The following is a 25519-nucleotide window of genomic DNA, read 5'->3' on the forward strand; positions in this document are numbered from 1 at the left end:
GACATTTCATTGTTTACTTTCAACTTCATGTTCAAAAAGGTACATAGTATTTTAACAATTAAAATGTGCTAAAGCACAGCGTTCTAAACTTCTAAAAGCGGCTTCGGACAAATACAGAACATTTGAATGAGCATAAAAAAAGAAACCTGTATATGTATAATAAAAAGTGTAAAACACCTACACGTTAAAAATCATCGAACATCACCATTAATGAAAATAAAATGAAACAGGAAATGTACAAAAGTCTGTGGGAACACGGGAGGAGGAAACTTCCATACAAGTGGATTGTGTTTTAAGGTGACCAAAGGTTGTTTTAATCGAACATGTCATCGTCGTCGTCGTCATCCTCGTTGTCTGACTCGTGAAAGTACTTCACCTCCTTCTTGGCCCTGCCCGGTCTGTCGCGGCACAGAGCTTTCATCGCACTCAGACTGCTGCTGTCATCGTCCTCGTCATCGGATGGAGGTTTTTGAGGTTTCTGAATGGGAAGACAGTAAAAAACTTTATTGTAGTTACCATTTATGTTATTTTTGCAAATCAAAGTTGTGTAAGATTCTTCAGCCTGTGTGTTCAACCTTCATTTTTTGCAGTGCTTGAGGAAGTATCCACATTTCAGTAGAAGTAGCAACACTGCAATATAACTATACTTACAATCATGTCCGGCATTGAAAATGACACTCATGTAAATGTACAGATTTATTATCAGCAAAATGCACTTTAAGTATTTCCAAAAGTACACATGTAGAAACCTGATCACAAACATGTGTTATGAATTATTTTATGGTAAAAATTTTATATTATACATGTCATTATTATTATTATTATTATTATTATTATTATTACTGGTGCAGCCATGTGTGAACAGCATTTAAATGTTTTAGCTGGCCAAGGTGGAGCTAATTTTAACTACTTTATAGTGCTAGGTTTAATCTAGCTCATATTTTATAAGCTTATTAAAGCCACCTTAATAAAGCCCATACTGAACAAATCACATTAAAATTGCAACTTGTGTACAACCTCCTTACTTGCTATCAATAAGTAGTGATTAGAAAGGTAATGAGAGAAAGTTCATGGCCTTGTAGTCGTAGAATATGGTTGTACAGAAAAAGACATTAATAAGGGCTTATAGGGCTAACCCTATTTCAAAGACATATAATATTTGTTGTCAAGTAAATGTAATGTAAATCAAATACAACATCAAACTTCAGAGAGCAGAACATTCATGAGGCACAGAGAGTCCCCTATAACCTCTGTCCCATCACTGACGTTCACAGTGGCAGCTTACGGATTTTACACGTCAAAAACAAACACCATCTAATAAACGCAGGTAGATACTCACTCTGCCGGCAGGTTTTGCCGTTTTCTTCACTGGACTGTAATCCTCTTCAGAGCCAGAGCCCTTCCTCTTCCTCCCCCTGCCTTTACCTGCACCACAACATTCACCATCATCAGCAAATTTTATTTCATTTTTATGTTTTTTTAAGAACACACAAGACTCTGTACTGTACCTTTCAGAGCTGGTGCTGGCTTCTTCGACCCAGTGTCAGAGTCGGAATCCCAGATGGATTTATCTGGTTTCTTTGCTTTTGGTGCTGGTGGCTTCTTGGGTTTGGGAGCTGCATCAGACGGCTTCTTAGCTGCTGCAGATCAGACAGAAAAATGTAACCTCCACAATCACGTTTTCCATTAGAATAATATCATGCTTTGATGAGTTACTTTATAATATGCATATTAGACTTAATAAGCTCGGCTTTAACTGTGACTGAACTCATGAATAGGTCAGTAATCCGCTCTCCCTTGAGTAACGGTGATGCTGCATTAGAGCGCCCTCTTGTGAACATAGTGTGTCACTCAGGGTTCGTGAGCTGTCCATTTCAAAACACAATAATTCTCCAGGCTCAATAATCCAGACTTCCGGGTCTAGCTTTTCAGACCATTTTGACATCTGAATAGAAATAGCTAGAGGTTTATTGTGTAGGTAAGTGGTATGTTTTATGAGTCAGTGGTGTCCAGTGCCATCACATATGCTGTTGCCTGCTGGGGCAGCTGCCTGAGGGTGAGGGACACTAACAGACTCAACAGAATCATTTAGAAGGCCAGCCATGTTGTGGGAGAGGAACTGGACTCTCTGACAGTGGTGTCTGAGAGGAGGATGTTGTCCAAAATAAGAACTATACTGGACTTTCCCTCTCACCCTCTCCACAATGTGCTGATCAGCTACAGGAGCTCGTTCAGCAACAGACTCATACTGCCACGATGCACCACAGAGCGACACAGGAAATCATTCCTGCCTGTCGCCATCAGACTACTGAACTCTGTACTGTGACGGACACACGGACATACATTTCTCTAGAAATGTATAAATGTATGTATATATCTTTCATTCCGTAATTTTCTATATCGCTTATCCGTCAGGGTCGCAGGAGGGCTGGAGCCTATCCCAGCTGACTACGGGCGAGAGGCGGGGTACACCCTGGACTGGTCGCCAGTCAAACATAGAGCCAACACACAAAGACAGACAACCACACACTCTCACACTCACACCTAGGGGCAATTTAGAGTAGCCAATTAACCTAATGTGCATGTTTTTGGTACTGTGGGAGGAAGCCGGAGTACCTGGAGAAAACCCACGCAGGCACAGGGAGAACATGCAAACTCCACATAGAAGGGCCCAGACCGGGATTCGCACCTGGAACCCTCTTGCTATGAGGCGACAGTGCTAACTACTGCACCACCGTGCCGCCCAATGTTTTCATTTTCTTTGTCGGGAAAAATTGCAATGTCTGTAAGAAAGAAGAATTTCCCCTTAAACAAAGTCTGCATCTTAGCCAACCAGGCTTTGTAATTGAGACTGTCAAACCAGCCCTCTACAAAATTGCATTTAGCCACTGTGATTCAGTTCACACTCCTTTACTGGATGACGTTCCACTGTCAAACATCTCTGCACAGAGAGGAACTAAACTAGCTAGAGCTATACTACAATATTTTTTAACTGTTCCCAAAAATTTAAATTTAAATAAATAAAAACCGAAAGTTGAAAGAAAGTTTTCTTCACAGCGTTTGGGCAATTCTCAATTTTATATTTCAGAAAACAGACGAGGGGAAATAGTCTGAAATCTTTTTTTTGTTTTTTTTTTCAGATCCAGACCTGAAAATTGCTAAAATCATATTATTTACTTTTCCATACTGTGCTGGAGCCCTGGTCAGTACCTTTCTTTGCTGGAGACAGTTTGTCGAATCCAGAGCTGCTGGAGTAAGTGGAGAACAACGGGCCGTTGTCATCGTCACTGTCAGACTTGGATCCATCTACAAAACACATACCAATGTTTACTTACTGCTCTTACTGTCCTGCTTGTACACATTTCTGGTTTGGTCTATATTTTACAGCAGATTTAATGGCAGTATGCCCCAGAGAAAAGACTTAGCATTCAACTGTATTTGTCCAAAATCCCTGATTACTGTGTTCATAAACAGCAACTGACAAATCCTGCAAAAGTATTTTTCAAAGCAAGTAGACCACTACTTTAACTCAAGTAAGAGTTTCACTTGTATTGGAGTAATATTTCACCAGGTGTATTGGTTTTGTTTACTTTGTCCACCACTGCTTATCACCACAGTCAACACTGTGCTTTACTCACCGCTGTCATTGCTTTTTTCAGAGAAGGCTGATTTGGATGAGAAGATGCTGGTTGTCTCTTTCTTTTTAGCTACAGGCGCAGACCTTCAGAGAAGCACAGAAGAACATATTCAACATTTGTTGCATTTGGTTGCAATCAAACATCTGCCACTGTGCAACCAAGAATAACACGTTCAAAGAGATGTAATCTTACGCTGGCTTTTGTTTGGGGGGAGAGTAGGAGTCTTCATTGTCGTCGTCCTCGTCATCATCATTATGGTCGTTGTAGCGCTCCTTGCTTTCAGAAGTGAAGTCGTCTTTAAACAATCTCACTGGAGAAGAGGCCACGTCATCATCGCCATTCTCCTCTTCGTCAGCCTCCTCCTCCTCTTCCTCCTCTGAGAAGTCAAATGTGTATTTTGGCTTGGAAGCTGAAAGACAGGAGTGGAGTCTGTGTGAAATCACATTACTAACGCTGTGGATTCTGGTGCCATGTAGAATAATTACTTGTGTTGCAGCTGGGTTGCATCAGAACAAGCCCTCAGACACTTGAAGCAGATGCAGGCTAATCAGACTGAGGAAATGTACACCAACTTCTCATGTTAGCTTAGGCCCCAGGCTGCTTGAAGTGGATTGAAATGAAATGCTACCAGTCACTCTGTAACCAGCTACCTGATGCTGATGATCAAATCAAAGAATCTGTATATATTAAGAGTGTCAAAGGATGAAAAATACTGTACGGATGCTATAAGAGTTAAAAAAAGCTACAAAGACTGGAACATTAAAGTCTGCTAAATTACTGCTAGCATTTATTGAAAAAACTTAAAAATTATGTTCTTGTTTATAAGTAGGCCTGTATATTGGCAAGAATCTGCTGATGATACATATCACAATACGGAACTCATAATTCAATATACTGTGATGTATTGTGATCTGCAGCCAGCTGATTCATAGGAAAAGAACACATCATCCTATGTATAAAATCTGAGTGAGGTTTCCTTTTTTTAATGTAATCACAAAAGTGGGATATTTATCACAGTCACTGTAACAGCTGACCTCACAGCACTACTTTTTGTGAAACTGTGAAATGGAATTAACAACTCCCTATGTATATATATATATATATATATATAAAACTTGAATTAATGCCTTGGGTTCGTTTGCCTCCATACATAAAGGTGCAGTTTGATTGATATAATATGCATATAGTGACTGATACAGAGCCTCTTCACAGGATGCAACTACAATCACCTGAGTCTCAGTATCATCAAAACCAGTGAGCTTGCAGTGGACTACAAAGCTTCAAATATGGACGTTGGTGCAAAAAACATGGATGCTTCACACATACCTTCAACCTTGGCAGTTTTGAAGGGACCACAGTTTCAAGGTGGACACCCAAGATTAGAGTCACTAAGTTCAGTTTCTGACTAAATGTGAATTAGGCCCTGCTGTTCTGTTCCTGAGTTAAGGCGCTGACTAATGGACAGAAAACATTATGTTGTAGCAGCGAAGCTGACCTTTGACCTTTTGGATGTCAAATGTCATCATTTCATCATGTGATCCTATAACACCTATCCTGGTGTTATAGATATAAAAAGTGTCACTGCAATTATTTCTCCTGTCTAGGTTTTGAGTCTATATTTACATTTGCTAAAATTAACAGTCCACGATGGCAGCAGGACAGTGTTTGTGGAACTGAGTCAGAATAAATAACAGTGTGTGTGTGTGTGTGTGTGTATGTGTGCATGTTCATGGCAATGAAGGAACGTGTAACCGAGTGCAACAGTGTGGCTCACTCACAACACTGGAGCTCTGTGGCACACAGGAAGAAGATATGTCAGACTTTCACACGCACGCAGTACTTTACGTTCATTGTTGGTTCTGGTCTTCTCATGAGAGTTGTTTAAGTGAAAAATATAGGATATCGCCTGATTAACCCTTTAATACTCAAACTATGTAGAATGGTATTTAGCCCAACTTTACCTGATGCCCTCTGTGACTTGTTCTCTCTGGGGATGATGGGCTCTGTGTTCTCCAGGTCGCTGTCTGACTTGGACTCATCATCTGACCAGGGGTTTCTCTTCTTCACTTTCTTGGAAGGGGTACATTTGGGTCCTGGAGGTTTTTTCACTCTGGGAGGTCCTGCAATACAATAAACACGATTACCAACCTCGGTGCTGACAAGTCCGACACAGCGTAACTAGCAGAAAGAATGTTCCATCATTTCTGGACAGTTGCAGCTGACAAATATCTGTGTTTATAAGCCATTCATCGATTGATAAAGCAAGTCCTGTTCCATAATTTCTTACAAAAATCCACCTCATCCGTCATGAAGCTCCCTCTTAAAGGATAAAATTAAATTTGGCCTTTATAATTCAGTACTTTTACTACTGGACAGAAAGCTAAATCAATGAAACTTTGAAAAGACAATGAACATGTTTGATTGAAGTTTTCAGTTTAGTACTGACCAGGCTCTTTCTTCTCTTTCTTAACCCGTGGAGCCTTTGGTTTGGCCACAGAGTTTTCTCCTGTCCCTCCCTCAGCGCCCAAACCATCGTCATCAAACTCCAACTTCACCGCCGGATCTGTGTCACCCTGAGAGAAAAACACAACCTGTAACAATCCTGGACTCCTGACCCTTCATGTATCACTAATACATGTGCAGCTGATACCTTCTTCTTTTTGGTCAGTTTCTTGGCTGCATCAGATTTGATTGGCTGAGTTGGAGGCTCCACCCTGCGACCATACGGAGAGGGCATGGTCTCTTCCAGGTTCATCTTCTTTGCTTTAGGTTTGCCCACCTTCCCCTTCACCATTTTGATGGCCTTGCCTGAACTCTGTTCCTCTCGCTCCTGGGCCTCCAATTTCTGATGGACAATCACATTATTCCTCAGGTTACACAACATCAATTGTCTACATGCAATCAATTCCCAAACAGAAGCCTGTACTAAAACGGCCAACATGAACAAATAAGGTCACTAATAAAGGCCATTAAGTAAACAATGAGGAAAAGTGAGAACCTGCATTCTAATGCTCACATGAATATTTAACATAGATAATACACTTATCTGATTTGTGATGGAAAGCTAGATGAGAAAACCTATATCATTCTCAGTCTGTCTATTAAATATGGAGCTACAAGCAAACAATTAAATCAGATTAGCACAAAAAAACAAGGAGAAACAGGTAGTCTGTATATCTGTGATCAATTTTTATCAGTTTTCATACAGTTTGAATACACAATATAGCAATCAGTGAGGTGTCAGTAGGGGAATTTTGTTTTCTTTTAAGTGAAGGTAGTTGTTTCCTCCTGCGTGTAGAGTGAAGTAGGTCTTTTTCAGAAATTGAGCATGCATATATCCCAAAATGCTGAGATATACCTTTAAAAACTGATCAAAGAAAAAAAGGGAAGGTAGTAGTGACTGTGAATGAAGTGAATGAAAACAGCACTTCTGTTTGAGAAGAAGAGTTGTGACCTTGTAATGACTTGTTGTGAAGGAAAAAAGAAAGTGGAACTGTACATCAACCCCTGAGGTCAACTATCACCTTTCTCAGTGTTGCACTGCATGTTGGCACCACAATAAAACAGAATGCTTACATCCAGCTCCTCGATGAACACTGCCAGGTCTTCCTTCCACAGGTCCTCTGGAGATTTCTTTTGGATATCATTCAGCTCTCCTCTCTGGACATCAGTACAAAATGACATTGTAAAAGCCCTGAAATTTGCGACAGGTGCCTATTGATGAGATGATGAAAATAAAAGAAGTACAATAATTCATCAGAATACCTTGTGGTCCCTCTGTTTGAGCAGCTCCTCCACTTTCTCTTTAGTCAGGCACCACAGAGGCATGTTGAGGATGTAGTTGAAGTTTGGCCCAGACGAGGAGCCGGAGTCCACGGAGCTATCGCTCTCGTTTCCATCTCGAACATCTTCTTCCTGAGCCTGCTGGACTCAAACAACAAGAAAGACCTAATTTAAGAGAAACTACCTCATGCTTGCCGTCTGCTTTCACTTCCATGATTAATGTAGTGACATGCTGTAATGTACGGTGCTGCGAGTGGTACAACAGCTGCTCCACTTCATACTGTTAATGGATGCAGCAAAGAAGGCTACAAAACCTTAAACTGATGCCATTTGTTCTTGTCACATACTTATTTGTACTAGTAATGATGTTTGATTTTGTCATGTTGTTGTATGTCCATTGTACAGTACCTTTTCCTGGGCCTTGGACCAGGCAGCCACTGGATCAGACTCATAGCCTTTCTGAACCAGCATGCGGATCAGTTCACGCTTAGATTTATTCTCTGTTCACAAAACAAAATACAGGTTAGAAAAGAGACCATGTTCAACCATTCACTGTTATGCCAGAATCAGATTTTCTTTGTTTCTTACCAATTGAGATTTTTCCTTCAATCTTCTCCAGTACAAAGCGAGCCTGGTTGGACAGCTTGGCGGCCTCAGCTCCCAGACTGCCCATTAACCAGTCCTTCCTCAGTTTGTAGTAGTGCAGCCGAAGCTCAAAGAACTCCCTCAGGATGTCTTGGACTGACTCGTACCTTTTCAGACAACCCATGTGGTCAAACAGCACCTGATGGTCACGTGGTTTAAAAATTAGTTAATGACAGAACAGAAATCAGTTTCCATTGTGCATATTTGACTTTAGGCTGAAGTGAAATCAGTTTACCATGGAGTTGCAGGTAAGGCTGGACTGCAGTTTGAAGACTTTGTGAAGACCAACTGCCTCAGCCTGGGCCAGTTTCTCCTCAGACATGCGAACCACAAACTTGACTGTAGTGTCTGTGTGGTATTCCTTATAGTCATTGATGAGAGCTGGTGTTTTGTCGCTGCCCTGGAGCATTGGCTCCAGCACAGACTCCTTATAGGCCTTCACAAAGGAGGGGAAACGCACAGTAACACATCTGACAATGCATACCAGTCATCGTACTTTTATTGTATCCTTTTACTATCATTAAATATTCCAGTTCTTCATAAGGGGAGCATATAACTTCTGTGTTGGATGAAAAATCCGATATAGGATATCCTACAGAGAAGAAGCTGAATTTTACCTGTGTCCATGTCCGAACGGGAAGTTCTGTGATTTCAATGGTGTTTCTGTCTATGACTGACACCTCTCCACTGACCAGGTACTGGTTCTGACCAAGCTCATGAATCACACCTTTGAAGTTTTTGTAACTGGGAAGCTGTTTGGGGAGAACAATTACACAATGAGAAAAAATGAGAGGATGGTCTCAATTTTTGATGCAAAGACAAAAACTGCTGCCTGCATCCACATTCCAGTCAGGGAACTTGGCATTGAGACATTTATTCTTCTATGTCTTCTGAAGTAAACTACTGTAAGACTACCACTATTGGTCTTTGACACCAAAATACTTCTTAACTATAGTGCTATATTTCAGTTTAGTTTGTTCAGGGGTGACTAAAGAACTATTTTCTTTTATTTTCCTTTTTTTTTATCACTCATGGAAGAGAAGCTTGCTCATGACAGGATGGGATGCAGACATTAGTGTTTCTTCTTGGCTGAGCTGTAATGTTTCTCCATGAGTAGAAGCATGCTTCCTTCCTTCTGTGCAGTGGTAGAGTCGGCAGATGTAGTTTAGTAGAAAGAAAATCTATCACTACTATCACTTAATGTCATCTTGACTGGGGTAATAGATTTTTTTTTGATTGAGAGGTGGCTATCCTAATCTGTCAGTAGTTTAAGGCTCTCAGTTTTTTCTTATTGGATATTTTTCATTGATTCCTCTTGCCTAAATTGGGGTGGGTAATGTTGTTCACAGGATATGTAATTTGCCATATTAATATAGTTTTACACTGTCTGATACTGTCTGAGCTGTGTTTCATTTTCTGGAAATTCAATTCAGTGCCTATCTGATGAAACGGGTGAAACCACAAAAAAATGAACATTTTTTAAAGAATCAAATGATAAAGATCAAAGCTTCCACAGTGTAACATGTAAATCAGTCAGTGTGACAAAGTTAACAGTCAATAGTCAATCACAAATAATGGACCCATCAGTCATGTTGCTTAATGAGTGAACTACAGAAGTCAAACAGATGAATGTCCTCAGACTGTTTACCAATGGCAGGGGGTCCTGGTGGTTGAGCATGCGGTTGATGTTGTTGACAATCTCTCTGGGGTCGTAGTTGGGGATCTTACACGCCCAACCTGTCCCGATGCCCTCGGCACCATTCACCAGCACCATTGGGATGATGGGAATGTACCACTCGGGCTCCACCTTCTGGTTGTCGTCGTACAGGAACTTGAGCAGGTTTGCATCCACCGCAGGGAACAACAGCTTGGCAAGAGGACTGAGGGAAATGAGACCATCATCAAACTTGAGTAATCAAACTGACCTTTACTACTGCAGGCATAACTAAAAAAATTCAAGCTATTATGTTCGCCATTACTTTACCTGAGCATGGTGAAGATGTAACGAGGGCTGGCAGCATCTTTGCCCCCATTGATGCGAGTGCCAAACTGACCCAGGGGCTGCAGGATGTTCAGGTTGTTGCTCCCCACAAAGTTCTGGGCCAAATTCACTATGGTCATCATGAGAGCTTGCTACCGGGACAAATGGGAAATAGGTCGTCAGTAGTAGAGAGTGGAATAGAGAATAGCTGCAATAACTCAACACAGCAGGAAAAGTATAAAACCTTAAGATTTGGTCATTTGTCCAGATTACCTGATTCCAGTTTAAGCTGTCACCTGACTATTGGAAGCACACTCCCATGTTAATATGATTATACCAAGCCCAAACTCAAACTGTCTCTTATACAGCTAGCTAACGCTGTTGTCAGTAGGAGAAAAGCTATAGATCCATTATTTCACAGTGGATGGAACATTTGGACAGTAACTGCTTATCGTCCTCCATTATAATCATCACTCTGTAAACTGTTCCACACATCTGGAAGACATCGAGTTGACTTTACCTCTCCATGGTGGTAGGCAGACATCTCTGCCACTGACCCGGCCAGCTGTGCTACCTTCACTTCCCTCTTGTCATTCCTCTTCATGCACGTGAACAGCACCTTCCTCTGGCCTGGCTTTAAACCTAGAAACAAAACACACATCCCAATCAACAATCCGTCTTTTATTTTGTAAGATTTTTTTAACCATTATTTTCCCTTTTTTGGACAAGAGAGGCAGAGAAGAACCAGGGTGAGAGTATGACATGCTGGCAGGAATCGTACCAGCAACGTAGCATGCATGGTTTTTGCTGGCTTGGAATATTCCTTTGGGGTTGACTATGCACAACGGTAGAATAAATGAAATGCCAATTAAGAAAACTATTTTAAAAAGTTTTATTACAATATTGGAAGGGAGGAGTATGAACTCCTCACAGTATTCACAGAATTAGGTTTGGATATTTTGTGGAGTTGCCCTCTTTACACAAGCAGCATACAAGAGTGTTGTGACAGCTGCATTCTCACCAAATGGTAAAACTAATGTTCAGTTTAGGCGAGTGGTGCAAGAGGCAGGAAAAGACACAACAAGAAATAAAACAGCCTTATGAGAAACCATAGGAAGTCCTCTCTCAGTGCGCCAAAGTGTGTAAAATGTAGCGGCTGTGGATGGATTAGCTGGGAGTTGACTGCTGTGAGTCAAACATGTATATAAGAGGATCTGAGCTGCAATTTTCTTTGGTTCAAAAATTATGCTATGCAGAAAAAACTTTACTATGGATTAAGGAAAAGGCACACAGAAAAGCACACCACACACGTCATTGAGATGAAGTGAGAATACAAACCATCAACCAAGGATGGAATGGACCTCTCATTGTCAGAGTTGGAGAAGAGAATCAGCTCTTTGTTGATGAAGTCATTGTAGGAGAGGTGCTTGGACTGGCTTCCATACAGATATTGCTGAAAAAAATGAAAAGGAAAATAAATACACATACTCCAATTAGAGGTCTAACCTTCCCTCATCACTGTATCAGACACAAAGTCACAAACCTCCGGCAGGCCATGCATCCTCCTCTGGCGTCTGTCCTCCATGAAGTTAGTCAGCCACTCCTTCCTGTCGTCTGTCTTCTTCTTACTGAAAGCCTGAAGCAAAACAATAACAACAATGCAGCTCAGCCTCCATTTACTACAAACTCATGGACCATAATGTGTTTAAAGCATCCAAGTATCATCTGGTTGCTCATATTCATGCGCTTGTTTTTTGATAAGACACTTTTTTTTAGTTTAAATCATAATTTTTAATTACTTTTCCAGCAGCATACAGATACATAACAGCTGAAAACCTTCTCCGCTAAATGAAAAGCAAGTTTTTATTGAGAAGATAGGATACTGAAAAATGTGTTGGTTTTCTACCAAACTCCAGCTACAATATAGACATGGTTATCAAAGACTATTTCCCAGGCCTACACATACTTCTGAGCAGCATTCATCCCATATTGTTTTGACATACAAACAGAAGAGGTGTCTTGCTCTTTAGCCATACAGAGCAGTATCGTTGAACAAGCAACATAAAATCATCTGTTCAGGAGTCCAACAGAACATCCCTGCCACACATCTCATCCATCAGAGAGAAGCAGTGTCGCCACTGCTTCTGCTCCCCTACAGAACAGTGTAGAGCTGCAGCATTAAACTTACCAGAGTGATGGCAGCATCATCCTCCGCACCGCTGTACCTGAATGAGATGCGATGCCTCTCCATTTCAGCAAAGTATTCCTTTGCCTCTTTGCTTGTACTTGTACCCAAACCTGGAACAAGAATAAAACACTTTTAATTCAAACAAATTTTCATACAACAGAAGGAATTAATAAAAACAATAATTAGCTAAGTTTGCACTTCATAAATTTAAAGACAAAAGAAGCAAACCTTTGTAGTACTTTATATGCCAGGATTTATAGTTCTCTGTGTGTTTCTTCCACTCATCAAACTCTGGAATACTGTAAAAGGCCAGCTCCTGCTTGTTCTTGGTTGCCTGCAGACAAAAAATTGATATGAATGAGGTCCAGCTTTACTCTGTTTGTCTCAAGTTCTCATCCTGTTCACCAAGTATTTCATGCAAATTAACCTGTGAGGCAAAAAATGTGCATAAGAGAAGTTCTGGTGTACTTGGGTCATCATATTTTGCAGCTTAGTGTTGCTTGTTATCAGGTACACAGAGATAGTAATGTACACTGCGTGCGAATACGTCTCCTTCTTACTTTGACAATGGGAGTGATAAACTCCTCCAGGAATGTGTGTTTCAGTAGGGATGGCCAGTTGTGGTGGAAGAAGTTGATAAGAAGACCTTTGATATGCGAGCCATCTTGATCCTGGGACAAGACGAGAAATGTTAGAACTACTGGTTGAAGGGCTATCTCTTGTACTAAAGTTGTCTGAGGCAGGTCACCTGATCCGTCATGATCATGATCTTGCCATAACGCAGGCTCCTCAGTGACTCTGGGTCATCATAGCTCTTTTTGTATTGGAGGCCCACAATTTTGATGATGTTGTTTATCTCAGCATTTTCCATGATCTGTCGACAAAAAAGGGTACTGTCAGATGCAAGACAGAATACAATAAAGCTCCAATTTAATTTTATTGTCATTTTGAATCACTTGTTTATGTGAAAGGGAAGAAGATTATTCCCACTGACAATAAAAGCCAACCTAAGCAGATTTTGGCTGCTTCCAGCTCATTATTTTGGCAAAATTGAAAACAACGTTGGCTCATATAAACTGTGGCAAGGAGGCTCCAGCAAAGGAGATGACACAGATTAACTGTACACCACCTCCTCAGCAGGAAATGGCAGAAGGTTGACATAAATGTGCAGATGCTAAGAAAAGTAAGAAAAAAAAAGGCAGACATTTTTCAGGGGCAAAATCAGCGTTAATGGGACAGAAAACATTTGACAGAAGGTAGAAGGACTTGTAAGTGGTATGCCTGTTTGGCTACAACTAAATGATAACAGATCAAAAGACACTGGATGGGATCTAACAGTACACTGATAACAAGGACTTGTAAAATAGCAGAGCCAGGCTTCCCCTTCAGAACACCTTCAGCTCATCTTCAATTACTTCCTACCCTCTGTTGTCTTTCCTGCCAAGTCCTGTTCTTCAACAACACACACGTTTGAAAGTCTAGAAGATTTAAATTCTGCTTAGTACTCTCAAACGTCTAATAAATATTTAACAATGTTTTGATCTAGTGAATGGGCGAGTCATGGGAAGGTGCAGAACTTCCTCCTAGCTTTCATGAAACCACCTTTAAATGTATTCAGTGGTGCATATTGGGGCATTAGGACTCTAGAAAATGGGAACGATTCATTTTAATCCCTGCCCCAAAGAACATACTAAGACTTCCATTAATAATTATTTTCATATGGATATTATTTTCATAATAAATCTATTAGTCGTTTAGTCTATAAAAAGTTTAAAACAAAAAAAAATGAAAAGAAATTCTAATCAGAGCTTAAAGTGACATCTTCTGCTTCTTTTCCACCAGCAGTCCATTTCATGAATGGCAAAGAAAAGTAGCAAACTCTCACATTTAAGAAGCTGGGACCAGCAAACGTTTGACATTTTTGAGATACATATACATATATATATGGAATCTGACTCATAGAGTCAGACTCAATATGGCAGCCCTTCATTATATTATTACTTTGTGAAAATGACTTGGTAAATGATGTGTGAGCGTCAGCACAAGCTGTTTGCTATTTGTGGAACTCTATGAACTGTCACACTACACATTCATTCTAATATGACTTACTTCTGCAAGTGTAATCAAATTGCTTTTATTTGGATACAATATACAGGTAACTTCATCATTACTGCCTCCCCTACCACATTTTTGTTAGAACTGTGTGTCTCATACCTGCTTGTGTGTTGCCTCTCGCACATTCAAGATCTTTCCTCTTAGTGGGAAAACTCCATAGCGATCACGACCGATGACTCCCAGTCCAGAGACAGCCAGAGACTTGGCTGAGTCTCCCTCAGTGAGGATCAGTGTGCATTCGGAGGAGTGTTTGCCACCTAGGATATGGATATGGGAAATTGATAATATGATCACACACACTAATTTAGTCTTAAGTAACGGACCTTTTTCCACAGCAGACATTTTGATTTGTAATAGTGGGAAAGTTAATTACATTAGAACAAGATCTCCCAAGCTGGTCCTCAGAATTGCCTAAAATAAATCTAAATATGACGCTTTGCTTTAAGACAGCCTACAGTGTGAGCATTTCACATCATGTGAGAATTAGGGAGCATTAACGTGAAAAATTATTTGAGCACAAAACTGCACGTCTGAATTCTGACCAAGGTTGGCAAAATACAGTGGCCAGACTCTTACACTTTGTTGCTCTTTTGCAAAGAGCACAAAACAATGAGGTAGCAGCTCACAGTAACTCACTGGCAGAACCAAATGAATCTTGGGCTAGTCCCTGTGCTCTGCCGAAGACCATTTGTGACACCTAGTGGCAAAATTCGGTACACTTGTCCAATTGGCTTAATATCAAACTGGCATGAGCGCTTTTATACCAGCCCAACCTTAATAATGAATCTTCATAAAGAAACATGGAAGCTTAGAATTAAAGGCACTGTTTAAGTAAATAAAGGTCTTTCCACTATTATCCATAATCAGTCCCCAATGGTGTCAATTAAGCCTATATCACATAAATAATTAAAATAATAACCATAATGTGCAATTAATGCACTCCTGAAGCCTTGCAATGCTTTTGAGTGACATTAATAATGTGCTCTGTAATGTTTTGTCAGCAGTTGAAGAGGTAGGTCTACGGTCAGTGGTGGGCAGTCAGAGTAACACATTCTTTTACACATTAATAAATAATAATTCTGTTAACACACCAGCATCGTTGGCATCATCTAGCTTGGGGATGCCTTTGATCTTGCTGTGCTTCACTGATGAGCACTTCTTATTCAGCTGCGTCTGAGCTTTGAACTTCACCCAGTTGAGTATACTCTCAACAATCCCACAGTTGGTCGCCTGCAGGTGACAGAGACAGAATCCTTTCATGACTGATGCTCAGCCATTTTACACGGGAAACCAAAAACAGAGTGAGGAGTTGAAAGAAAATGAAAAGTGTCCTTACAGCCCTGACAAACTTGTCTGACAAAAGGCACTTGGACCCAAAGCTCTTGGTCTGGAGCGTCATATTCTCCTTGGTCTGGGAGTCAAACGAGGGGTTCTCAATCAGTGCGTTCACAAACACCCAGATGTGGTTCTTCACCTGTAGCAAAAATGACAGGAAGGTTAATCATTTTTCAACACACAATGAAACAATCACAGCTCCATGAGTTAGAAATGCTGCAGTTGTAACTCCACCTGGAAGGGTTTCACTGACACGCCCGCCTTGTTCTTCTTCTTCACCACTTCAATAAGTTTGGCCACTATCTGGTCCACCACATAGTCAATGTGTCTGCCACCCTGAGACATACATAGCCTCAGTGTTAGAAGAGGAATGAGCAAGCATGGAGGCAAAAGGTTTTTCTTGTTCATATTTAGATACCTTGGTGGTGGCAATGCTGTTCACAAAGCTGATTTGCTGGAATCCCTTCTCACTCATAGTGAGGCAAACCTCCCACCGGTCATTTACAGTCTCATTCACCACCTTCAGCGCCACACCTGTCTCATCCAGTTTGTCCTTCACATAGAGATCCACATAGCTGCGGAAGCTGTTAACCTTTAGTGACAGGCAGGACAGAAACAATTTAGGTTCAACAAGTAACATTCACAACTCAAATCAGGCCTGTCATAAGTCATGGACCACAGCTGCAGTATAAATTACTAAATATTTTATGGTTCATATTATTTAGGAAAATCATGCTCACCAAACTGCTCAGTAGCATATAATGCCCTGTATGTTGTGTGATCATAACTCTTAACTTTATCACTTGTGTGATCATAACTCTTAATTTGTGTCTGTGAGGCTGAAACATGCAGGTAAAGTATGTTTTGGTCAGATTTTCTACAGATATTCCATTAATATTGTTATCATGAATTCTTTTTTCCATGATAACAATATAGTAAAAATCTGTTATCATGACATCCCTAACATGGACTTCCTATATCTATGTCCTAGGTGGCTCAACATACATTAACTTCTGAAAACATTAGATTTATGCTGAACTTTAAAAAGGTGGTAGAGCAAAAAAAGAAAGAAATGCGTTATGGGATGGAGAAAGACTTACAGGTAACTTCTTCCCATTCAGCGTGACTTTAACCCCCTTGCAGGAGCCGGCTACATCATATGCTCTGCGGGTAAGAAGTGCTACAATATCCTTGTCAAGTTTCTCCATCTTGAACTTGGGCAGGTCTGGCTGGAACGTCACGCAGGTGAAATCGTCCCCGTCAAAGAACTTGATCTTGGGCTCAGAGGTTTTGCTCATGTTGTTCTGCCACGTCTGGGGACAATAAAACACATAATAACATACACCTGCCACTGTCTGTAATGTTTTCATATCCATTTGTAAATTATTTTAGCATTTAAAATGTTACAAACTATTGTATGCACACAGGTATATGCATGGTCCTCTTACTCTCAGACCACCCTTACTGTGTCATGTGCATTTAGCCCACCTCCTTAACACCCAGTGACTTAAAAACTGTGTCCATGCAACCCCGGAGGGTGATAATATACACAGCCTTACCTCACATATGACCACACATCAAAACCCTATAAAACAGCAATTACTTTACTGTGGCACTGATGAGGATTTTGTATTGAAATTTGATACAATCACATCAAATCACTCACTGCTGTCTGTGAACAAACCATCATCTTAAATATCTTACCAGTTTCTGCATTCACTGTCTCTACAGTACAAATCAGGAAATACTATACAATATTCTATTTGAAAAAACAAAGCTTTCAAAAGGAGGGAGATGATGAAAACAGAAAGCATATTGATTTCTACAGACAATTTAACTTCTAGTATGGTGGAAGATACCACCTATGACCAAAAAAAGAAAGCATCTGCTATGTACAAGCGCTTTTATTTAAATCAACCCTGCCCATTAACACTGGAGTGTGTGTCCAAAACAAAAATCAAAGCACCTTCCACAGAAGAGACATGCTCACCTGTTTGAAACTGTGTCTGTATTCTTTGCATGCAGTCTCCACTGTAAACTTGGTACTGAAGATGTTGCAGAGTTTGGCACCATATCCATTCCTTCCACCTGGGGCCAAACAAGCAGTTAGCATTGCAGGCATTCACCTTCCCCCAACTCACTTCAACAACCACAGATAAAGATGTTAAGATGGCTCCACACCTGTGACCTTTTTCTCATCGTCATCGTAGTTGCTGGAGGTGAGCAGGTGACCGAAAATGAGAGCTGGGACATACATCTTCTCGTCTTTGTGCTCCACTACAGGTATTCCTTTCCCATTGTTCCAGACAGAGACGGTGTTGGACTCACTGACAGATGAGGAATAAAGAGCAGGATAAGTTCCAGAAGCTTTACAAATAGAACTTGGACACATGCAATCTGAAATGTATGTGTGTATGATTATGTATTGGTGTATTGGTCACCACAGACATTTTAAGTTATAAAACCTTGCTGTCTCATATCTAGCCAGATTCCTTCAAAGCTTTTGATTTAAACAACAGTGGATGAAAATTTTAAATAGCATTTTTACTTAATCAAGATTTATGTATGGTTTCTTTGTGTTAAAGCAAAATGAATGTTGACACATGTGAGCATGCTTTATTTTGGTAAAAAAGAAAAAAGAAAAAGTATTTTTGTAGAGAAATATTTACCATTTCTACAATGTGACAAAGTATTTAGTAGTTTATTATCAGTACAGACACTCAGGGACTGCACTGGTACCAGTATCAAAAAGCCAGCAATTTGTTAATTTGATAATAAACTGGCTCACTGTTGAAGCATGTGCCTAGTTTGAACAGGAACAAAGACAGACTCATGGACACCGGAGCAATGATCTGTTAGTGATCGTGTTCAAGCAAATACACCTCTGATATGATATGATCCAGTGAGATTTGTGGTGGCTCAAAGTAATGATGCAAGTGCTTTATAAGCTCATCCACAAACAGGCTGAGGGAGCTGTAGAGAGGAACATTTACACGTCTATAAAACCACATTAGCTGCAGAGACCTGAGCGTGGCAGGACTAATGGTATCATTCATACGGCAGCAGACATTAGAGAGCAGCAGATCGGCTGAAGGACACACTGCTGTTCAAACAGTCAGATGTGGTTGCAGTTGGCATTCTGAGGGTGAACAAGAGCTCAGTGCATTTCAGCACAGGCTCATTACACTGTAGTTTTGGCTGGATTCATGTATCAAACCCTCTCCCTGTATTCACTAAGCCCTTGTTGTGTCCACAGCATGAGGAAAACAGCCTTCTGAATACTGGTAGGGACAGGCTTGCACCGTAACAGAACTTACAGCATTTTCTTTACAAGAGGAGTTTCTTTTTTAAGGTTGTAATGACCTCAAAATAGTTACAAATAAATTTACATGATTCTACATTGAGATGGATCACGGGACAAAAAAAAGAAATGTTCGACTTCAAGTTAAAATCCAGCATGTGGAGGCGGTGTTTTATCAGGGTACAAATTCTTCTTAGTGCACTCTTTTAGGCAATTAGGAAACAATGTAACTCACGGATCAATGGTGATCTTTATGGCAGTCATGTTCTTGTCCCTTTGTTTGTTGTCTGCTGCATTGACTGCCAAGGAAAAACATCAAAATGTTACACACACACACACACACACACACAAGTATCCAGCACGGTGCCTACATAATAAATGAACTTGGGCAGCAATTAATGTGGAGGATTTACCGCGATTCTGTTGTTGTTTCTTGTTGTTTTTTAATCTTAAATTGTAAAAGCTGAATATGTTGGGGTTTTGGGCTGCTGGTCAGATAAAACATGTAATGGGTATTTTCAGTATCACAGCAGTACATTTATAGGGATTTCTGATCCATAAATGGTAATACTACAAACAACAACAATATTATCATATCTGAATAAAAATAATTACAATATGAACATGGATAAGAACCTTGTACCCCCTCAACGTTCTGTTTAGTGACAAAAAAGACGAAACAAATTAAAACCGTAAATTCTATTTTTGCTGAGTGCCTTAAATATCTGCTCCTGGCCTGTGCCTTCCTCTTGTGTAGTTTCATGATCACAGCAGTAATAACCAGACAACGAAACAGTGTCATTAATCAAGCACCCCTATAAACACTAAGGCTAAGTGGACCAAGCGTGCAGAGATGAAAGCTATCATCAACAACACTCCCATGTGGCGAGCACAGTGTTGAGCAGCATCGTTTAAAAACTGATTACACCAGTGCACTTTACCAGTGGAGGCATCAAGCACAGCAGTACTCAGCCATTAAAACTGCAACAGACAGATCGTACAACTGCTTTATTTTAGCTGAACAAAGCTGACTGAACACCAGAGAACTTAGATAAGAGCGCAGCTTTGACTGAGCCGCCACAAACACTGAAATGATTTCTCAGTCGACTTTTCATTTTGTCTGTCTGTCTCCATTCAGGCTGCCAACAGCGCACACAAAGACAGGCTCGGAGGGGAAACTAATCTCTGACGAGTCCTAGATCAATGCCTCTGAGCAGTGCCAACAGCAGACTGTGATTCAGTGAATGACACCGACATATTTATAGTGATAATAAGCCTGCAATATCCCAGTTATAGAAGGACATTCTCAAAAGACAAATGAACCTTTATATGAACTGTGCAGATTAAAGTGACGAATGAAGACGAACAGTAAGCATACACTCACCAAGAATTTCATCAAAGATTTTGTACAGTCCAGGAACATAGGTGATTTCCCTCTGGTTCATTCCAACATCTTCATCAAACACCCACATTTGCTGAAAAAACATACAAGTCATTTGAAGTTCAGTGGACATCACATTGGTAGTAGTGACAGTAAAATATTCTGCTGTCAAAATAACAAAGCTTTGAGTACACAAAAAAACAGATAGATTATCAGGGGTTGGTTCAATAGCAGTAATAGATATACAAGATACCAACAGATGTTGGAGGACATAACTGGGGGAAATGAGGATACAAAAGACGACTATTTTATCATGCACACATACTCGCACACGCAGAAAAGAAATTTTAGAACACAGGTTCTGTGTGGGTAGAGCACAAATTGTTGTGTAGCAGCTGTCATATGCAAGTCGGCTTATCACAGTTATTCAAGCTCGTGTTGCTGCTCCAATGTATGAAAGCATGAGATGTGATCGTATTCATAAAAACAAAAAAAAAAAATGTTTAATTTTTCCTTTCTGCAGTATATATTGTGATATCAAAAAATACTGTAATTTTCACCAGACAACACCAGATAAGTTCTATTAGTAAAGCATTGAAGTTTCTACAACTTTTTGTGGCGGGAAACTTAAATGAAGGTCTGATAATTAGAAAATACAAATAAAAAAAGCTCTGTCGAAACATGAAAAACAATAAAGCAAATAGCACATATTAATGAAATATACATCACCACATACCATCATTGCTAGAACAAACTTATCACAACTCATTTCAAGCAGCAAAACAACTGCGGCACGTGTTTGAGGTAATTTGCCTAACTTGACTGCTGTGCATGCATTTAAAGTTAATGCTGAAACAGTTTCCTGGCGAGTTACAGCTAAAATGACACAATAACAGAGTACTTCCCCCACAGCATTCAGATGGCCTCTCAATGCAGACCCAGATGGTGCCAAAACAATGATTACCATTACAGGAGTTTATTTCCATGGATATGTGACTATTCTCAGTCAAAGGCACACAGGATTTAAGCATGTGGTAGTTGAGCCATTCCACAGTGTGCCTTCATGTGTTCAGTCAGTCTGATGTGCTGCTCTGTATAAACAAGGAAGTCTTACAACAGCGCACTGCTGACATTTGTGTTGTTTGTATATGTTATTTGTCCTAATTAACAATATGACACTATTTGGGTGAATTAAATGTAATCTGTAATAGGCATTACAGATGATGAGCCATTACTGCATGTTGCACAATTTCACCTACTTCAAAGGTGAGGGGAGAAAAATCTTAAAAGATCAAAGCTCCAGCGACACCTGTAGAGTATAGAACAAGTTTATTGTTAGACCAACACGTTTCAGCTCCTGGCCTTCACTGAGGTCACCATGCAACAAACAAACAACAAATCAGTGTGTTTCATGATGACCCTGATGAAGGCCGCAAGCTGAAACCTTCCGGTCTAACAATGAAGTTGTGCTATATACTACAGGTGTTGCTGGAGTTTTGACCGCGTTATTGAAGGTTTACATTTTCCACAATAAATGACAAACAACTGTGATCCTAAAACCGAGGTGCGGGCGCACACAAAGCCGATGAGCCGTGACAGTGACAGCTGAAAGCAGTGTGCGCGTCACAGCAGTTACAACACCGTCTGAAGCAGTGGTGGGCTGGTCACCAACAGCCACACCGGCAAAATGAACCACAGAAGAGAACCAGTTGCCAACAATTCTGATAATCGATTAATCATTTCAGTCTTTCTCTAGCAAAAATGTCAAACATTTGTTGGTTCCAGCCTCTTAAGTGTAAGGATTTGTTGCTTGTCATTGTCAGTAAATGAAGACTCTTTGGGCTTTGGACTGTCAGTTGGTCAAAAAAGCAATCTCAGTTTTTTTCCACAATATTTCACATTTATAGAGAAATAAAAATCAATTAACCATGAAGTAATCTGCAATGAAAATAACAGTTAGTTTCAGCCCCATTTCGATGTTATTCAGTGGGATCAGTGCACATGCGTCGACCTGTGTGCAGCTCCTGTTTTCTATTGTTTTTTTTATTACATTATGCTACTCTTTTTATTTCTATTGAAGAATTTCCTCTCGGGGATAAATAAAGGAATTCTGATTCTACTGTATACTAATAACTGTACTGTATAATAATGATAATAACTGGGATCGTGTTAAACATATTATAGACATATAAATATATTTTGGGACAGTGGTGAAAAAAGTTCAGTTCAAACCAGGGATGTGGCTTCGGGAGAGCAAAAATCTCGATCTCACATCAGCTGTCAGCTTGTTGCTCTCTCTGACTTCAAGATATCTAGTTGTGCTCGGCTGCCTCAGACAGACTGTAAGACACGAGCCTCCATCAGTAACAAACACTTCATTACATGTCAAACGGGATTAAAGATGTTTCATTTGGTGTTTGTGCAGAACAGTTTTTCCCTCTTGCTGTCAGTCCGTTCTATCAGAAAACTGACAACAACAGTTTGCCTCTGCAGCTCCACATGTGGCCTTGTAAAACACCTTTGCTCTCCTTAGTGTGGCTTCCAACTAGTGAGTTGGTCATTTATAAAACTTGATATATAATTTCTGAAAATATTTCCTGCAGACATGAACAAAACAGAGAGAAAACAGAGAGTTTCCCAAAGGTACTGGGAACAACTGAAGCATCAACCAGCTTTATGTGACTACTTTTTCTCACATGTGGACTCTTCAGAAAATGTTACAGTGTTGTAGCATAATACCAACATGTAAAATGAGCAGTGTTTATGAATAACAGTATCTGTCTGACAGTGTTTCCCTAAAGTCAGCAATGAAAGGCAGTCTACCCTGGGCTCACCTGGGTGATGGGCTCAACAGAGCCGATGTATGTGTCTGGACGGAGGAGAATGTGCTCTAGTTGGGTCTTCTTTTGGTACACTCTCTCCACAGACAACTTGGAGCCTGCCTTGTCTTTCTTGGCTGCTTCCATCTTGCCAACATCACCTCTGCCATTAGCAGCCTCCTGTTAGGCACAATTGTTTTTGCTGTTAATACAGACATAACTGATAAAACTCCAGGGACCTGCAAGTACATGGCTCTGCTGTGAGGTGCTGTTGACAGCAGATTATCAGTTCTCACCATCATGGGGAAAACGCCCTTGTCCTCTCTGTGGCTTTGTCATATTGGTGAGGGATTGTCCACAAAAGGAAACTAGGGGCCATAATACTGTAACGAAGGTATGAGTACTGTACTGAAGGTATGAGTACATCATGTTGTGTTTATAATAACGTGAGCTTTACACCTTCCAGTTCTCCTCTTCAAACTACACTACTATTTGACTAAGTTAAATAACTGGCTAACTGTTGGTGAGGATAAGATGTGAGGTATTTGTGATATTCAAAGACAACGATTTAGAACAATCAACAAAATGTATTTAGTTGTAGAACTTTTAAAATTTCATATGCGACACAAAAAAATATTTTATCATTTACATTACTATTTGTTAAGAATATTATTTATATTTATAGGTAAGAGTTACCTGTGTGGTTACCATCACATTGTTTTAAAAGGGATAAACAATGGCTTGCAAAACCAGACTTCTGTGTCCTTGTTTTAGCGTCCGTGTTAATAATGCTGTTGATATGTGACTACTCTGAACAGTACTGTGGGATCAAATCCTGATACATCCGTGGCATCAAAACACCAGAAACTTCAAACCGACAGGATCTGCCTTTGAGTGAACATGTGTTTGTGTGTGAGTGAGTGGTCGGGGTCATCATACTGGTTAGTACTCTTATATGAACCATCGACCTCATTGGAAATTCCAGTTCATTGGCACTGATACACTTGTCCCATGGCATACTTCAACAGTTGCTTGTGTCAAACAAGTTCGGCTCAACATGAGACGTTAGTTGGAAATTCGCTTCCAAGTGATTTACGAACGGGGGCAGCATGTGAGTTCACTCCCTCTGTCCCTCAACGATCATCACTGGCAACCAAGTAAAACCACTCGTTAATGTGAAATGAGATAGCAGATGGACTCAGGTAAGACTTAATCCACTCATTGCATCTACACCGTAATAAACAACACACATTATGATTGCTACAAGTTATTGTTGTACTCTATTGTTGTATATTTCATATTAAATTGTGGATTAACAAGGCAACGTTCACTTGTAAAATTGATTCTTTGGTTTGTTGTAAGTGTGTCATTATCTTTGTAATAAGCGATCTTGCACCGGGGCTAAAGCATTTGCAATATTCTTCCTTAAGACACCCATGTTTGCAACTCGGTCAGAATTTAAATGGAGCCCGCAGCCCGCTGGTCTTTAACAAGCGGATCGAAGAACCGACACTAAGGACTTGCTAAGAGATTTAAACGCTAGCCAGAGCTTTTGGCGGCTCGAATCACTGTGCTAAGATGGACATAACACATCCAGGTATTAAAACAGTTTAGATAACGAAACACAAAATTATTAGTTGTATTACAAACTAACTTACCATCCAAGCAAGCCCCCCGCTTCCTGCTGCGCTGTTGGACATCTCCCTTTGTGATCCTGATTTCTGTCTTCAAATGTCTTGAAACGCCTTAGATTGTGGTGAAATTAAAAGTCCGTCCGCATACCAAATGTTTCACTTACTGAAAGGCATCCAAACCTGTTTATCTCCCATGTTGTTTCTCAGTTTGCTTTATCGATAATCCTTTGAATGCAGCAAAACAAGCAGAGGAGGGGAGTGTATCGCGGCTATTGTTAAAATCGACAAGCGGTGGCACAGTAGGCCTAAACTTCCAACAAAGATGCTAACCGGGCTACTTGCTCCCAAATAAATACTGTACAAAACGCATGCAAGAAACTGGTTTACAATTTCAGGTGAAAACTCAACATAATAAAATAGAAGTTTAACAGAAATGCTCTGAAAACGATATACTTAAATACTTTTCATTTAGAATTAAAACGATTATTAGCTAGCAGTAGCACCCGCTGTCCGGTTCCTCCATCTGCAAGATAGACGGCGAATCGTCTCGCAGATAAACCCACCAATCAGGTGGCTGCTTTTCAAAGGCACCGGCACTTCGACCAATACAAAATGTCAACATTGAGTGGCCCATGTTCTTTTTCCAACGCAAGATGGCGGCAAAATCTACTCAAGCTTCACCACTGAAATACCACACGG

The 25519-nt window shown here is 40.3% G+C and overlaps 1 protein-coding gene across 4 annotated transcripts; it reads right to left on the bottom strand.

Annotated features, from left to right (window-relative positions):
* On the bottom strand, positions 1-25438 carry top2b (DNA topoisomerase II beta). Of its 4 annotated transcripts, none has more exons than XM_046417056.1 (36): positions 24845-25438; positions 23202-23366; positions 20371-20461; positions 19222-19285; positions 17867-18012; positions 17676-17773; positions 16786-16998; positions 16104-16277; positions 15920-16021; positions 15687-15824; positions 15442-15580; positions 14450-14607; positions 12984-13109; positions 12796-12906; positions 12464-12569; positions 12236-12345; positions 11591-11683; positions 11386-11500; positions 10568-10689; positions 10051-10199; positions 9715-9946; positions 8684-8818; positions 8302-8502; positions 8010-8205; positions 7830-7921; positions 7404-7559; positions 7215-7298; positions 6289-6483; positions 6085-6211; positions 5600-5758; positions 3831-4047; positions 3639-3721; positions 3211-3306; positions 1509-1640; positions 1340-1425; positions 1-478 (listed from the first exon to the last, which is right to left on the bottom strand). In XM_046417056.1, the coding sequence occupies exons 1-36, from the start codon at positions 24884-24886 to the stop codon at positions 314-316; spliced, it is 4818 nt and encodes a 1605-aa protein (XP_046273012.1). In that variant the 5' UTR covers positions 24887-25438; the 3' UTR covers positions 1-313. The 4 variants fall into 4 exon arrangements, with proteins under 4 accessions (XP_046273012.1, XP_046273013.1, XP_046273011.1 ...); XM_046417057.1 differs by having other exon boundaries at positions 1509-1637; positions 7404-7562; XM_046417055.1 differs by having other exon boundaries at positions 7404-7562.
* Between the last annotated feature and the right edge of the window lie 81 nt (positions 25439-25519).

The sequence above is a fragment of the Scatophagus argus genome, chromosome 17 (genome assembly GCF_020382885.2).
Source record: "Scatophagus argus isolate fScaArg1 chromosome 17, fScaArg1.pri, whole genome shotgun sequence".
Classification (NCBI taxonomy): Eukaryota; Metazoa; Chordata; class Actinopteri; family Scatophagidae; genus Scatophagus; species Scatophagus argus.

What these genes read in the sequence shown, in the direction of transcription:
- top2b (XM_046417055.1), bottom strand. Translation starts at nt 24,886, where the DNA reads ATGTCCAACAGCGCAGCAGGAAGCGGGGGGCTTGCTTGGATG. An exon ending in CAGACAAGTTTGTCAGGGCT is followed by an intron (nt 15,581 to 15,686) that starts GTAAGGACACTT and finishes TGTCACCTGCAG; the next exon opens with GCGACCAACTGTGGGATTGT. An exon ending in GAGAGGCAACACACAAGCAG is followed by an intron (nt 13,110 to 14,449) that starts GTATGAGACACA and finishes TTTTGTCGACAG; the next exon opens with ATCATGGAAAATGCTGAGAT.